General features: G+C 43.3%; 1 protein-coding gene across 3 annotated transcripts in view; it reads left to right on the top strand.

Moving 5' to 3' along the window:
* Positions 1-17,647, top strand: part of LOC138958835 (MICAL-like protein 2) — a 53,822-nt gene that overhangs the window by 2,910 nt on the left and 33,265 nt on the right. For all 3 annotated transcript variants that reach the window (XR_011453524.1, XM_070330139.1, XM_070330140.1), the window contains exon 2: positions 15,146-16,740. Coding sequence is in view for 2 of the 3 variants with exons in the window: in XM_070330139.1 (XP_070186240.1) it covers positions 16,595-16,740 (146 nt within the window). In the remaining variant the exon portion in view is untranslated. The remainder of the gene's footprint in view (positions 1-15,145; positions 16,741-17,647) is intronic.

Genomic DNA, 17,647 nt, shown 5'->3' on the forward strand with positions numbered 1-17,647 from the left:
AGGACAGTAGTAGATGTTATAAAAGATCGACGGTATAATTCAGTTTTGCACATGGGGACTCTTCTTTCTAATGTTATGTTCTTGATGTGTTAAACTGTTAAACTGCATTTGGTAAATATAATTATGCTACATGTTCAATTAATCATTTGATGGAGTCTACATGTAAGAATTGATAGTAATGAAATCGGTCATGTTCGTGTAATAACTCCAGTGCAGGTAATACTATACTCATGCAGAAAGAACTCATTTTGAAGCAAGCTAGACATCGGATAGTGCCTGTCCTTTGTTGAAGTAACAGCTTTGTCAGGGGACACCTCCACTTGCATAAAATAAGTGACCGATATCCCCCTAAATCCCCCTGAAACCACCAGCACAAAGCAGATTTTCTTGATTGTAATCCCTCTGGTGCTTGGTTCCTAGGCACGGGGCTGGAAGGACGGTTGAGTAGAGGGAGTTGAGTGGGCCAACAATATGTTGTGGGATTAAGATCAGGTCCCCCAAGGGTCCGCAGCTGCGTTAATCGCTCTGGCAGGCAGCTGGCAAAATCTAGTGTCGATGATTGTTTGAATGGAACGGCCATGCAGAGAAAATTGGCAAGGGTCAGCAGGATCTGATCGCGAGGGCTGTCAAATGGTTTATGGTGCAAAGAACAGTTGCGCAAACCATAGACCTATATATATTAGAACTGAGCTTGTGACTGGTCCGCTGCTAGTGACTCGTTGGTAGTGCTACAGTTCTGTGTTTGTCCTGGCTTCCAGAACACTTTCTGTGATCTGAACAAGATTTCAGATTGCTTCCAGCTGGGTCAGCACAGTTTGGGAGAAAAACATGATGGGCGTTTACAGAAGCACAAATTCATTGTTGCCTTGGAAGACTGATGAGGCATTTAACGCAGCAGTCTGCGAGGACCGTTCGGTAAATGTCAAAGGTAAACCTTTTCTTTTTTGTAGGAAGGGGTCGACGTGATTCTTTCAGGGTTGTGCTGAGGTCATCAAACACCTCTTCAGAAAATAAGAAGACTGTTTGTATACCTCCATTCTGTGAATTGTTTATCCAGTGCCCGGTCACATGAATCTCGTTGCTAAGTTTTCAACGAACTCTCCCTCTTTTGTCCTCCTTGGACTGCGTGAGTTGACGCTTGCAGTCTTTTCTGTCCGATAACAAGGGATTCAACTGAAATACAAATACATGTAGTAATAGAGAAAGAGCTGGAAAACACACCAAAGGAAGATGCGGGATACAAACGCGATTAGTTTCGTTTTTATACGCAGAACTGAGTTGTCCGTTTTAATTCTGTTTGTACTGTTTGCAACTGAATGTTTCAGATGTCCTGAGCCAGACACGAAGTGTTGTTGCGTAATGTGCTACTAATAGTATGATTTATTTGTGTGTGTGTGTGTGAAGAACTTCACGCGTACTTGCAAGTTGCATGCCACGGCAGACTCCAGGTCAACTTATGAGCTGACCTGCTAGTGCCTTATCCCCCTTCGTGTGTACACGCAAGCACAAGACCAAGTGTGCACAGAAAAGATCCTGTAATCCATGTCAGAGTTCGATGGGTTATAGAAACGCGAAAATACCCAGCATACTTCCCCCGAAAGCGGCGTATGCTGCCTGAATGGCGGGGTAAAAACTGACGGCCATACACGTACAAACCCACCCGTGCAAAAACATGAGTGAATTTGGGAGTTTCAGCCCATGTTACGTACGAATGAGAAAAAGAAAAATGCCACGGCATTCCTTCTATTTTTGTTTGGACCTAGGTAGGGATAATAGTGCTATTCCACTATACATGTCAAGAATGATCTGTTTCTGGCTCGGTCATTTCGAAGATCATCCTACCCATTACTGATTGGATACTAAATGTGAACCTTGGCCAGGTGGGCGGTCTTACGCCAGCCATATGTGCAGGCCAAATGTGCAGGAAAAAAACATATTTGCCTTTCCCAAATTGAATCGCTTGCGTGCTGAATTGGATTTTAGCCTTCATATTTGGATTGCACTGGTTTTGCTGGCTTATCGGCTTCGCTCTGCATCTCTTGCTTTGAATAAAAAGCCTGCCAGTGGAAAATGTCTGTTGGAAATGTGAGCAATTTTGGGTGGCAATATTTCGTTTTAAGGGCGGGCTTAATATGTGCAGAAGTGCTCAGTTTCGTGTGCCCATCTCACCATGCAAAACAAAACGATTGTGAGACATTATTGCTGTCTGGTTTATTTGTTCTTGATTCCTCATCTTCGTTGGTCCTCACTTTAAACAGCAAGTCATTGTTTGGATGTTGACAGCATCCCCGCATACATGTTTATCAAGACGGGATTATTATGGCATTTATTCATGAACTTGCCGATGTGGAGAATACTGAATAGAGGCGCTCTTATGTTGCAGGCTCAAGTCTTGGGCCTGTTGCGTCTTAACCATGAATCTTACTCAGAGCCATGTGGCAAGGCAACATTTACTATTCTGCGCAGACGAATAGAATTTTATCGGTACACTGCCAGTGGGTCACATAGCTCCTTATTTCCTGTATCTCCGTGGGTCGAATAACTGACCTGATAAAAGTAGGGAGTGAATTTCCTGGACGGTCCTTTGCCAAGGAACTGCTGTCTTGACGGAATGTGTGCAACGTGAATTGAATAGAAGCAGTGTGTCTAATTTAAACTTGACGATAAAAGGAGCAGATTTTGACTTTGAACCTTCCCTTTGCCTGTGAACACAGCCAGTGTTCGTCATTCCGTGATACGTATGTGGTGTCGCGAGTGCGAGTAAATAAGATCTGCCCAGAGTTGCATCAACGGTAAATAATGAGAGTAAACATTTAGATGATAAAGTTGACGTGTCATAATATATTCTTACGCAGAAAACTGCGGGGTTTTTTGGCAGTGGGTTTTGTTTGTGAAGATTTCTGGTCCTGCTGATGCTGCTTGTGCTTGTGCTTGTCCGTTGCCGATGCTTAATATGAAGTTAGAAAAAAATAATTCTATATAAAGCCTTCAGTATTATTTTGAAGGGAAGTCACATCGGCGATAAGTACTTAGCCTATGGTCTAAACTGGTTGAAAAACAGGAGCTTAATGCCGTCTACATTCTTATTAAAAAAAATGCGAGGAAACATCTGCCGCCAATTGAAGCATATGTTCATCATATTTTCCATCGCATTGCCCTATTATAGGTTGTGCTTTTCACAGACTGGTTCATATTTTCTGGTCACCGGTTTGAAGTGTGACTTACACCTTTTTGATTGATTGAGCTGGGGATTTCGCAAGAAAACTGCTGACTTGTTTATTGTGTGTCGACTTTGTGCACATAATATTGGTAGGTCTCGTTTTCAGAACGAATTTCAGTGTCACTCAATTTCAACCCAAGGTCATTGAGCACGATATAATTTTATACCATAATTGTATGATAACTGTTGTAAATGAAATCCCAAAACTATATAAAATCGGAATTTAGAAGCTTTAGGTGCTATACAAACAAGTTTACTGTGCACATCTTTTGTCCTGTGTCGTTGCATGGAGATTTGTGTGTTGCCAACCCAGCTGTTGCCAGTATACGCAATATGATAGACATGATCACAGGATCATCTTTCTGTCAATAGCTTTCTTTTGACTTGAAATTACTGTGTCGACGGATTCGTGTAGGAGCCACTTAGTGTCGTCATAACTGATGTCTGATACATATATAATTCTTACTGATACTTCTATACTGTTTATCTTACGCATATGTACAATTGATGGTTAAACACGTTTTGTTAAGGAGGAGCATGCTTGCGCGTGTGTGCTGTTGTGGGTTTTGTGTGGGGAATGTATGCGGGCGTGCGTGAGCGTGTGTGTGACTGAGATTGCAAGCGATGTTTGGAAGGGCGTGTATGGATTGATTGATTGTGCTCTGGCCAAAACATGTCCCTAGTGTACTGCACATGGTTGAAATAAAGTCTTATGTCTTATGTCTTATGTGTCGTTTTAAGCCTGAGGAATAATATATAATTATATGGTATATATGGTATCAGTTGCCCTAATTTTAATGCAGACACACATGTCGTGGTTCACTTGAATGTTTCCTTTTCGTGGAGAGATGTAATCATCTGCTTGTGGTTGGTGTCTTTTTTTCCCCTGTCTTTTTATATTTAGTCAAGTTTTGACTAAATATTTTAACATCGAGGGGGAATCGAAACGAGGGTATGGTGTATGTGCGTCTGTCTGTGTGTGTGTGTGTGTAGAGCGATTCAGACTAAACTACTGGACCGATCTTTATGAAATTTGACATGAGAGTTCCTGGGTATGAAATCCCCGAACGTTTTTTTCATTTTTTTGATAAATGTCTTTGATGACGTCATATCCGGCTTTTCGTGAAAGTTGAGGCGGCACTGTCACGCCCTCATTTTTCAACCAAATTGGTTGAAATTTTGGTCAAGTAATCTTCGACGAAGCCCGGGGTTCGGTATTGCATTTCAGCTTGGTGGCTTAAAAATTAATTAATGACTTTGGTCATTAAAAATCGGAAAATTGTAAAAAAAAATAAAAATTTATAAAACGATCCAAATTTACGTTTATCGTATTCTCCATCATTTGCTGATTCCAAAAACATATAAATATGTTATATTCGGATTAAAAACAAGCTCTGAAAATTAAATATATAAAAATTATTATCAAAATTTTTTTTTCGAAATCAATTCAAAAACACTTTCATCTTATTCCTTGTCGGTTCCTGATTCCAAAAATATATAGATATGATATGTTTGGATTAAAAACACGCTCAGAAAGTTAAAACGAAGAAAGGTACAGAAAAGCGTGCTATCCTTCTTAGCGCAACGAATACCCCGCTCTTCTTGTCAATTCCACGTGCACTGCCTTTGCCACGGGCGGTGGAGTGACGATGCTACGAGTATACGGTCTTGCTGCGTTGCGTTGCGTTCAGTTTCATTCTGTGAGTTCGACAGCTACTTGACTAAATATTGTATTTTCGCCTTACGCGACTTGTTAGTATCTTGCGTCACATCTGTGTTGATTTTTATTTTTGCGCTTGTGGAAAAACAGCGGTGGCGTATGACTCACAAGTGACAAGAGTCTTTTAATGTTTATTTCGTGTTCTTCTGTGTGCTGAATGTGGCGACCGTACGTGCCCAGGCTCATTGTCAAGGCATTAAATGACGTGCTCTACTTGAGGGAAATACGCATTTACCCCGTCATTTCTAATTCGTGTACACGTCCTCGCTGTATCGCCTCCTTGTTTGCTTTCTGCCAGATGTGCCATCCCATGGGTACTTTCTGTGACCCGAGTTAGTTAAAACATATATGTTAGCGACCAAAGCCCGTTGTCATCTATTGCGCAAACACTCCCACCTGCATCAACGACAAGCGTGTATCTAGCAGTCACATTAGCCTTTGTAATGATCTACTCATCCCTCTGACAGCGATGTACTTTTTTTTTGGGGGGGGGGGGGGGGGGGTAATTTTTGTCAGACATGAAATTTTTACGCAAATTTATGATTTTCCTTAAAAGTTTTTGCTCCAGCTGAAATGTCAGCACTGAAAAGTAGGTATCATCCACAGCTTAGCTTACCATTAGTGATTTCACTGGAAAACTTTTCCGACAATCCTACGGCAAACTAGCAGCACAAACGTTTTTAAGACCAGATATACGTCTTATCTCATGAAGTATAAATAAACATCTGTTGTCGCTAGAATGGTTGTTAAAACCAACAACCGGTGCTTTTTAACAATGTATTATTATTTTTATATACACTGATTCTTTCGAATGCAGTGTATGTCAATGGGCATGGCACTTACAACGTTGTTGCATCAGTGCAATCTACTCTATAATTCTTAACTCATGTCAAATGAACTTACATTTTTCATTTAAGCAATGTATTGTATGTAAATTGATGATATGTTCTTACTTTCATTTCTATTATAATCATGTAGCAGTAGTTTGTTTTCTTTACTTGCTTATTCTTTAGCAATTTTAGACTAGTCCCTCTTTAGGGCGAGGGCCAGATGTAAAAAAGCAGATCACTGCTTACTCTATTACCCTCGTAAAATAAAGAATTGTTCTTGTTCTTGTTCTCTCTCTCTCTCTCTCTCTCTCTCTCTCTCTCTCTCTCTCTCTCTCTCTCTCTCTCTCTCTCTCTCTCTCTCTCTCTCTCTCTCTCTCTCTCTCTCTCTCTCTCTCTTTGTGTAGAGAAAATGTAAGTTTTACGCCCTGACAGCAAAGCCATTAGGGGCATGTTACACGGGAAAACCCGGCTGTGTTTGAAAAAAATAAAAAATAAAAATGCGGGGGGGGGGGGGGGGGGAGAGAGGGGGATGTACACAGCTGGCTGCCAGCTGCTAGAGGAGACCTAAAATGGGCTAGGGACCGGGTTGGGTCGTCTTGGGTCAGTGCTGAAATGGTTACTTTATTGGCTGTTGGACACCCGGGCTTCACATTTTTGCATGCATGTATTCGTGTTTCCAAGGCCTGAGGCTTTCGCTGTGACCCTGGGATCTTTATCGTGCGCATGCGTGCACACGGGGGTGTTCGGACAACGAGGAGAGTCTGCACAAAGTTGACTCTGGGACACACATCCCGCACCGATCTTGGGGGTTGAACTCACGCTGATAGTAACAACCGGTTTTAAAGCCAGCGCCTCTACCGACTGGGGAAACTCCCCCAATTTGTTGGGTTCAAGAAGTTCCATGGAGGGCGGGGGGTATGGAGTAACACATAGTGTTTTGCTCAGAACATTCCCACCCAAGCAGAGCCGCGCTAGGGGTACGCATTACCGTGAAGCTGGCAGTCAGTGCTACCAAATGTCGTCTGTGTCTACCACTCGGTGGTGACTTAATGTGGGTCTATGTAAGCAGATGCCAGCGCAAGCAATCTGATGCAGAGTCAGGAGGCGGTTTGGTACAAGAGAACCTTAGAGGCCACAGCCTCGGCCGTCTAAGGGATCTGTGTGTCTGGAGGCACATTTGGTTTCTGAGGTTCAAGCGGAGCTGTTGCCACTGCTCCCAAGTTCCCGTGTCTGGAGGCGTTTTTGGTATGGAAGCAAACCTGTAGGTTGGGGCCTCTGCCTTTCAGGATGCCAGGACTACAAAATGTGTGTCTTTGAACACATTTAGCTTAATATTCCAGAAGTGGATCTGTGCTGTGCTGGGTCTGCTGCAAGCACACAAGAACCAGCTCGCAACAGTTGAGGTGAACAGATTGGTGACCAAGACCATCATCGGTTTCTCTCCGAGTGATGGGTGTGGGCGGAGAAAGTCTCCCAGACTGAGAGCATTCTTCCTTCTGTAGCGGATGAGACTAGACATCTCTTCCTTGGGAGTGTCACAACCTTCAAACACGTGTGTGAGGTGTCCAGTCTTGCCACACTGACAGACTACCTTGTCCCAGTAGATGCGGCTGCTGACCGTGCGCAAGCGACGCAACAGGCTCATGGGTCTCAGGGGGAGTGGGAGGTGGTGCCCTTTCCTATTGTAGGGGAGGTGTAACCATCCTGTCTCTTCACATGTTTGTGACAGTGTCTGCTCTCTTTCCTCTCTTTTTAGCTTGGCTAGCAGCAGTTTGGCTTCCTGGCAGGAGAGCCGAATGTCTGTCACTGGCATGGTTGACATAGCCGCTGCTTTTACTGCTCTGTCCGCCATTTCATTTCCCCGGATTCCTGTGTGGGATGGCAGCCACATGAGGGAAAAGTCTGTTCCTTTTGTCATAATTTGGTGGGCTAAGAAATGAATTTCAGTTTGCATCTCTCCTCTGTTCTTGGTGCCATATGCAAGTGCTTGCAACGAGGATTTTGAGTCCGTAAGGATGACCACCCCCAGAGGTGGGATTGGCAGATCGTTTTTCAGTGTGCAGGCCATGTAGATAGCATATAACTCTGCAGAGAAGATGCTGATCCCCTTGTTTAGCTTGTATTTTCGTGTTATATCAAGTCCAGGAATCGAAAAGGCACACCCAGCCTCCCCTGACTGCAGGATCGAACCATCTGTGAAGACCTGTAGGTGGCTTTTAAATCGTTGATCGATCTTTTCTTTTGCAACTGTGGCTAGCAGCAATGGGTCTTCTGCCTTTTTGAGGCCGTCTCCATAGTCCATGATCAGATTTGGGGCTTCAAGCAGCCATGGAGGGTAAGGAAGAGTACCACCTGTATCCAGCTTTTCCTTGGACAGGCCACTCTGTTCCCATATGCCCTTCACATGGTTGTATATTGGGAGCACTGTTTGGTATACGTATGAGTCTTGGATTCAAGAGCTTTGTATTGCATGTGGTCGGTATCTCCCATGTCTGGGGTATATACTTCCACTGCCGTGTTTGGGAAACAGTGTATTTTGACAGCCAGTTGTGCACATCTGAGGTGGCATTCCTCTTTCAGTGGCAGCCACACCTCTTCCTGGTAAAGTAGAGTGGAGACTGCTGATCTGGGGACCCCCAGCGCCACTTCGAGAGCGGCTCTTTCTACTCTTTCAAGCTTTACCCACTGACTGTCAGGAGCTGCAAAGAAAGCCTCTTGGCCGTAGCTGAGGCGCGACCGAACAAGGGCACGGACAAGATGGATCAATGGTTTTCCGGCTGCCCACGACTTTAGGTTGTGTACCATTGGCAAGATCAGTTATAGCCTTTGATATGCTTTGCATTTGGAGTTGGTGTCTCTGCCTATCTCTCATAACTGATCTATTTTATGTGTCAAATGCATCATTATTTTAGGAAGAGTGGGGACGACGGAGTCTTACTTATTAATTGACGCATGGTAGTTCAAAGAAAGTTCGTCGTAGTGAAGTGACAAGCGAATTAATCCTCTTCCGCTTGAAATTCAGTTAACCTTGCCCAATGAATCCCTCTTACGCGTCCCATTTACATGTACGTTGTCGTAATGATTAGTCATGTGGACATTTACCCCCTTGCAATGTGTAAACCCAGACTCACACACAACCAAACATGTCTACAAAGAACACGTAACGCGGTACACTATTCCTCGCAGTATACCGGCGTGTATTGTTGGTTGATGCAGACAGGCTCAGCCGCCAAGGACAGCATTCCTGTCCAACCTGGCATGTTAATTTTTGACACAGTCTCATGACATCCCCGCCCATTTACACCCTTTTTCATTCTCCTTCAAAGTCTCTCTCTCTCTCTCTCTCTCTCTCTCTCTCTCTCTCTCTCTCTCTCTCTCTCTCTCTCTCTCTCTCTCTCTCCAAGCGTACTTTTTTTTTAGACCTGTACGTCTGCATGTATAAATGCATGTTGTCAACAAAGGACTAGCTGTGAGAATCGAAAAAAAATATTATGCAAACTAGTACTGTTCTTGACTTAAACAGTTCAGTCTGTCAGTCTCACTCACTCCCCCCCTCCTCTCTCTCTCTCTCTCTCTCTCTCTCTCTCTCTCTCTCTCTCTCACCAGTCGAGCCACGGTCCTTTATGGTTGAGACAGAAACAACAGGTTTGTGTGGCTGATTACGTGGACCACGAGCACTGTTCCGTCACGTAACGGGAGGGGGCGTTTACGTTACGGAGATGGGTGACTGTCACCTCTGCTTAGCACGGCTAGAGTTTCAATCTGTTTACTTTCTGGTCGCTCGAGATGGAAAAGTTCAAAGACACAGTTCTTCCAGTTGTCTCCGCTATTTCAGATTTTGTCCAGAATCTTACATGAGATAAGACACTTGGTTACATACCAAGGATGAATAGCCTGACTGCTTTTTTTGGGCAGAATGGGAACTCAGTTTTGGAGGAATTAATTTCAAAAGCCACCGTTGGCATACTTTGTGTGTGGAACAAAGGGATACTATACACGTATACGTACAGCTTTGGAATAATGGAAAACTGTCCTCAATGGGTGATCTTCTGGGAGGAGCCTATGGCCTAAGTATGTATAATTATTTTTCAGGGGTCCAATTAACTTTGCACGACATTCACATCTTTGCGCCAGCGCTTACAAATGCAGAGACGAGTAAATGGTTCTCATGTGAATTGCTGCTACAGAAATGCGTACACGTTGGTTTAAAAAATACAATATTGGCGCATATTTGTACATGCAACAGAATTCCGATTTCTATCTGTATCAGGTTTAGTCATGCTAGATGGATAATGTCACATGCTTTATAGCGATTTGAACAATGGTATGGATTTGTGCACCTTGTCTGTAGGAAATAGAGAGGGGAGAGGGAATTGTTAAAAAAATAAAACCGGCCAGCCTCTTATGTACACCCGTACTGACTGGGATCCAGGCGAAACTGGGAGAAGGGATGAATGTCCTTTGCACTGTGATCAGTCGTAACATTGCCCAGCTCCTCTCCGCGGATGAGGTCTGTCTCTGGCTTAAATGTACACTCCTTCGCATAATTATAAGCGATCATGTTCATCACCACAGATCTGTTCTGACTTCAACGCAGAATAACAGCATTTATTCAAGTTCAACACATGCCAAACATCAACAATCTGGCTGCTTTCTGTGCAGAGTGGTATTTTTGTTGTTGAATTAATTTCGCAAGTAATACCTATGTCAATATGCTAAATTCTACTTGAAAGAGTCCCGCTCTGCAAAGACTGCAGCCACACCACCGAATATTGGTGTGTGCCCAAAGTGAACGGATGATCTTATCCCATCTAAACTCCTGAGCAGATCTGAGATGATGTACATTATTACTGACACGACAATAAATGTATCTTTAATCCAGGGCTGTACCATCAGTAAGCTTATCACGGCGAAGCTTCAGGCTAGACAGTAGAGGTCAGTGTGCCCTCTAACTGTCGTTGGTCGGCGACGATGACACTGTCTGAAGGTTGATCCGTCCCATCGATTTTTATGTGCCTACCATCTTCCTCTGTAAATGAATTAGTCATGGACAAGAAGGTGAAAGTACTCTTTGATCAAGTATGATGGGATATGCTGGTGTACATCAGGCTATTACGTGTACTGTATAAGAGTAAATGGACTTTTCGAAAAAAGCACCTCGCGAGCAGTGTTTGCTCAGTATATTATAATATATTGTCGTTTAATTACAGAGCGTGTTTTCTTCACTATTTCTTTGTCTGTTGTCTGCACATATTCTGGCTAACAGGCGTTTACTTGAGCTCGAAGTTTGAGCACTTTTATACTTAAAGAACTGTTCGGAAATATGATAGTGTACGACTATGCAACAAGCGGAACTTACATAAAGCGAGGTCGTAGTAAACATATTTTGATCAATATTACTATGAACTATAAATGAATTCAATCATGGTCAAACATCCCGCAGTGGGGCACTGCGGTTATGAAATTAAAGGCCCCTCCTGTTTTTGGAACCGCATGAGCTTTCTAGTTTGCTGTTAGGTAGATTTTTGGTTCCTCTTTCCTGTCATGCTCTCTTTTTCTTCATGAATTCTTTTCTTTTTTCTGCCTTCTTGCTCATTCACCTGTATTTTTTCCAAAAATCTCTTCTCTTGCCGCTTGTCTCGCGATTCATGTATAGTTTAATCTGTTAGTGTTCTGATGTAAGTCCAGCAGTAGATAGGTTAAGCCTATTTTAACATACTGGAAACTGGTAATCTTCCAGTAGGTATTAATTTAGTTTTACTAAAGCCTGCTGGGACACAAGTAATGGGTTAGTGCATTTGTAAACAGGAATCGCTTGACAAGTGGCCCCCTTCATCCCCCCCTTCCTCGTCCTGATATGGCTCTGCGTAGTCGGCTGGACGTTAAGCAACAAATAAACAAACAAACAAATGGTCAAACATAAAAGGAAGGCTTAAAACGCGTGTCATTGGTTTTATAAGTTATTTCCGTTTCGATCTGGACACGTTCAAGATATTGTTCCATTCGCATTGTTCCATTCGTATTTTAGTCCACAAGGCGGTAAGTAATTGATTTGTCGTCTGACTATTTTGGTTTGAACGTCCTCTTGGACCAGTTGGCCTATTATGGGACAGGTATTGGTTTGTCGCTAAAGCGTGTGTGTATAGCGGCAAGACGGTTTCGCAATCACTGTGCATTCTTCACGAAGAATACCGTCAAAACATCGTCTGTTCCAATAGCAAATATTCTTATTCTCTTCCGGGTGTGCTGTTTGTCGCTGAATTTAGAACGGTTATCACAAGGTTGAGGCAGATCAGCATGGATCTAGCGTCATTGCAAAATCCTGTGGATATTCTGTGCTGTGTACTCTTTGCCGTTGACAGCAACAGTCACGGATGGATGGATTTTCCCGGCATATGTCTTGTTTAATTGTTTGTTGTATTGATTTTTGTGTTCAGCAATAAGGGAGAGAAGATCGGTGCTTTACTGGGAGGTTCAGTGTGTTTGGCACGTTTCTGTGTTTGTCGATAAACTGGGGTGCATGCGTATGTTTTTTTTTGGTACGATTGTCCAGCATAAGTAAGATTTAATTTGTTGATGGGTGATTAAACATCTTCTACATATAAGTAACCAGAAGGATTAATTTCTTCACACGATTGAGTTCACCGGTGATCATAGTTACAGCGCAGGTAAGATGACGCTGAGGCAGGAATTTGCATGTTAAGGTCCCGTGTTTAAGTTTATTAGTATATTGTCAATGGGTTTCGAACTAAGATTGTGAAAACAGACATATAGACACCACTATTGTCAATGGGTTTCGAACTTAGATTGTAAAAAAACATATTGACACCACTTTGTTAACACACACACGCTCTCTCTCTAGCTTTCTCTCTATCTTTTCTCGCCCTGCTGTTTCATTGGCATGTGACTGTTATGTCCTTGTATTCTAAAGATAGCAAGTCATGTAAACGGACAGACATCAGGTTCACTCCTAACGCATATTTGTTAGTGTAGTTTATGTCAGATCGTACCCGGCTAAGAGAATAGGTTAGCATTAAAGTAATAATATTAAAACAGCCTTGTGAAAAGCAAACACCTACACTTCGTGGCGTATCTCTCTCTCTCTCTCTCTCCCTCTCTCTCTCTCTCTCCCTCTCTCTTTCTCTCTCTCTCACACACACACACACAAATCACCCCCCTCCCACACCCCATTCCCGTGGCACTCTTTCTCTCTCTCTCTCTCTCTCTCTCTCTCTCTCTCTCTCTCTCTCTCTCTCTCTCTCTCTCTCTCTCTCTCACTCACACACACACACACACAAATCACCCCCCCTCCCACACCTCATTCCCGTGGCAGTGCATGCGTGGTTGGCGCCAAGGGCTGTGGTGGTAATAAACAGTTGTTGACGGTTGTTGTGACATGGCTGTCACTAAGGGAACACCACGGTAACCAATGAAAACCACTGAAGCGGTTACGCTCAGATACTATCAGTTTCTCTCTAGCGGTACAATATTGACGCTAACGGCGCTCATTGATTGCTCATCACTAAAGAGCCCTAGCTGTCAAAGTTGAAATGGAAGGAGAGAGAGAGAAAATACAAAGCCGTCAGTGGTTGTCGAGGGACACTGAATTGTTGAGGATGCAAGTAATTACCAAGGTAACCGTATAAAGCTGACCGGACCTCCTCTGAGCATCTTCCTCCGCGTCTGCAACTAACTCTCTCTCTCTCTCGCTCTCTCGTGCGCTCTCTCTCTCGCAGCATTATGTATTATTATGAACAAGTAACTTTGCTCGCTTCAAACGTTGCTCTGCTTTGATGCAGGTAATCTTATGTTGAGTTTGCTATCGAAGGTCACGATCTTAGTCACTGTCACATGTTAAGTCGTAATTGACCGAAAATCGTCTGTCAAGTCAGCAAGCCTGTTGATTTGCAAGTGAAGACCGCCGCTCTGTACCATCTATTCTCATCCATCATAATTAGCCCCGGAAAGTCTTGGTTACAAATTAGGAACTTGTCAACTGTCAGCGGAAAAGCGATTGACCCCATAGTTAACGGATTGGCACGCACACGCAAATAATTCATCCTTTTACGTCACTCACGCGTAGAGTGTGATGATGATGATACCCTTGACGTTTAGTTGGTCTTGTTGAGAGTCTGTGCGTGTTTGGAATATATATATATACAGGTAAAGGAGAGGGGGGTGGGGGGTGGGGATTTTCGTCCAAGTGCAATTGTGAACTTCATTATATTTTCCATGCAGAGGTCAAAAAGGGCAGCGTGTTGTTGATTGAATTATGCATATTAAGCGTAATCACTGACACTGTGACACTGTTTAAATGTGTCCAATATGTTCAAAAATCTGTCATGTGTGGATGATACAAACTTACATGTTAATGACTTCTTGTGTTCTTACGAGAGAGAGAGGGGGGGGGGGGGGGTGCAATTACGTTTTTTTTATTTCAAACTTTAAAAACACGACCTAGATCGCAACGACGAAACTAACGGGAATCATCAAAGAGAATTGGGGAAACTAGAGATGCATATTTTGTAACCTGCGCTCGTGAACGAAACAGTGTGTTTTAGAACAGCCCCAGATCCCACACTTACTTTCACACACGCACAAATAAATAATTGATTGGACTTGTGGACCGATGGGTCTTATTTTCGTTCGGTGTTCGGTGCGCTCGTGCATAATAATGATTGATAACGTGCATGCCAAGTTTGTATTGGGAGGGGAGGGGGTCAATACCTCGCTACAAACTTGCAAAATGGACACCGTAACCGAATTAACCGAAAACGTCTTCAACGAGAATGGAGAAAACTGAAGCTGTCTTGAGTGCATGAAGTTGATGAACTCAGCAGTCTGTTTTGGAGCAGCGCCAGAACAGGCGTTTACACGCACAGTTTAATAATTGATTACACCTCGCTATCGATCGATCTCATCTTTGTCGATGTGGGAGCGGCCATGCAAGATGATGACTGATAACTACCTGGCATCTTCTGGGCTTCGTGGTTTCCCTAAAAGCGAAAGGATGAAAGTGAATTTGAGAGGGTGTGGGAGCGTAGTATACTTCAGTGATTTTTTCTCTCATTATCCTTGCCCATCGAACTGGGCCATCGAGACGAAGCTATCATGTGAACTACATTTTTGTTTCAGTCGCCTCGGGCTTGAAACATAATGAAATTAAGAACAGTAGAATACAAGTTGCAGCATGCCACCGATCACAATTGAAAGGCGAACATACTGCAACACACAGCTGCTTGTTCACTGAAACGAGATGTACAGTTCAAGCCAATTTATCTCCCCTACCAACGTAAACACCTCTAACTCATTAATGAGCGTAGTACTATGGAGTAATTACATACAACCTATGTTTGCGTGTGTGTGTGTGTGCAGGTGTAGGTAGCAGTGCTGACAGTGACGGCGGGATGAGGAGAGAGAGGGAGAGAGAACGCCCGCGGGACTGGCAGTCGTCGTGTTAGTGTTCAGTTGTGACACGCGGCTCGCACACCTCACAGTGTCGCTGGAGGCATAGATACTGGTGGCAGAAACAGCTGTAGCTTGGACCCAGTAGTAGTCGTGACACCTAATTATTTGTGCTGAATGCAGCTAAACGTGCTTCACATGGAAGAACAATTCTAACTAGGATTCAGTAGCTGAGAGACCTGGTTTGTTCTCAATACGGCTAAAATGTGCAACGCAGTGTTGGAGTCAATAATACTGCTGAATTGCTAAGACAACTGATTTGTGATGATATACTGCTATACTATAGTAATATACTGCTATATTGTTAAACGCAGGGTTTGAGTAATGTTACTCAGTAGTTGAGACGAATGATTGTGCTAATGAAGACGACTAAACGTGCAGTTCGAAACTTCATATTGGAGTATACTCAGTACCTATCCTTTGACTTGACGGGGAAGAAATTGAGGTATAGCTAGCCAAACCATGTGATTTTACAAACAGGAAGAGATGTATTGTTTCAACGCACTACATGACTGAAACAGAAAGAAATCGACGATTTGCGGAAGTTCCACTGAGCTTGTGATATGTAATGAGGACTTAACTGTGCAACAGTAATTAACCTGACTGGACCGTCTAGTGCTGATGTGAATTCCCCTGGCATTCTGCGTAGGCACAACCTGGAATTCAAAGTGCTGGAAACGGAGTTCTGAAGACTTTCTGCTTTTGTTCTGAAGGATATAAGTAGTCACAACTGAAGAATATAAATAGTAACCACTTGTAAAAGAAAGTGCTCAAAGAACATGTTGTTTTCCTGACCTACTAAACCATCGTGAAACATGGTCTGGCAACGATCAAATGTGTAACTAGAAGTGCCACTCCTGACCTGAAAGGCACAGTGGAAGTCTGAATGTCTCGGAGAGTTTCCTGGGGAAAGGGCCAGTTACATGTTCCTCTCTATATTGCAAACACGTCGTCGTGCTTGCAGGAAAACGAGCTTGTATTGTTCCAGCCACAAGTGTCCAAACGGCGTGGGCCAGCGGAAATGTGGACAGCATGCTTGGAGAAGGAAATAGCAAAGTGAAGTGTCAACGGTATTGCGGCACGCAACCACAGTGGGTACACATTCATTTCTAAATGTCTCAGTCGAAGAGAGCTGGTGGCAATCTCCGAGCAGGATTGTCAGTTTGAAAAAATTGTGGACGTAAACTTGGCACAGAGAAGTGAAACTGGACAGTAAATTCTACATGTTCTCCATCGGCAGTGCACCAACATCGCAGGCATAAACTTCCGATGTTCACTATCGGTCCGTGTTGACAAAGCAGTAAAAACTGCTGGTCCGGTGTTGTGTGATAGTCGTTGGAGTGCTGTTTTGCAATCACCATGGCAACGAAGATAAAAGGCTTGCAGCAGTGGTGCAAACGGATGACGGATGGATACCATGACGTCAACGTGACCGACTTCACGAAGTCATGGCGGGACGGCCTGGCTTTCTGCGCCATGATCCATCGCTTTCGCCCGGACCTCATGTGAGTTCTAATTTTTTTTTTCAACCCGTTTTTAAGCATGACATTGACAGACATTGAAAAAATTAGTGCGTTTGTCTGCTTGCCCGCCTGTCTGTCACTCTGTCTGTCCTTAGGGGTAAGAGAGAGTATGTTTGTGTGTGCATAGTTCAGTCGAATTTTCGAGTATAAGTACTATAACGTAACGGTAAGTTATAACGTACAGCTTAATTTGTGTTGCGCCTATTCATTACTCTTGCATAATTACATGTTGATGGGGCGCGCGCGCACACCCATATATATATTATGTACCAGTGACTTCTGTGCGCTTCCTGGTGAAATAGAGCTAGAGAAATGCGTCAGTTGTCACAGCATCAACAAAATGGTGGAGATTAAAAAAAAGTATAATTGATTTGGTTAGTGCTCAGAAGTGTAACAACGGTTTCTGAAATCATGACACCATTGTGCGTTTGTGTGTGTCACTGTGTGTGCTTTTTTAAAAATAATTTTTTGTATATTGAACTCCCTGAATGATGAATCAGCACTTTTTCTTGACAATTTGTACTGTGTTTTGTAATCATGTCAGCTTTTGTATAGATCTCCCACAACACAACCCACAGCATGTTGCTGTTGAGCATAGATCGGACTTCAATCTTCAAAGGTGTTGTGGGCAGTAAAGTATGACAGAAGAGGATTCGATAGTTTCAGCTGTGGGACATGGGTTGTCAGATAAGATTCATACTCGGTCGTTTGGAGTCTGAAAATGGACGCGTTACTGCTGTTTTGTCTTGTTAAAGTGATCAATAAAGGGCCCTAGATATCCATCAACATGTGCCACTCTCTGCGCTAGGTAAATATTGATATAACTGACGTTTCGAGCAGAGTGTGTGTATACTGTGTGTGTACCTGAATGTCGTGATGCTTCGTCTAT

Source organism: Littorina saxatilis, linkage group LG2 (assembly GCF_037325665.1).
Source record: "Littorina saxatilis isolate snail1 linkage group LG2, US_GU_Lsax_2.0, whole genome shotgun sequence".
Taxonomy (NCBI): Eukaryota; Metazoa; Mollusca; class Gastropoda; order Littorinimorpha; family Littorinidae; genus Littorina; species Littorina saxatilis.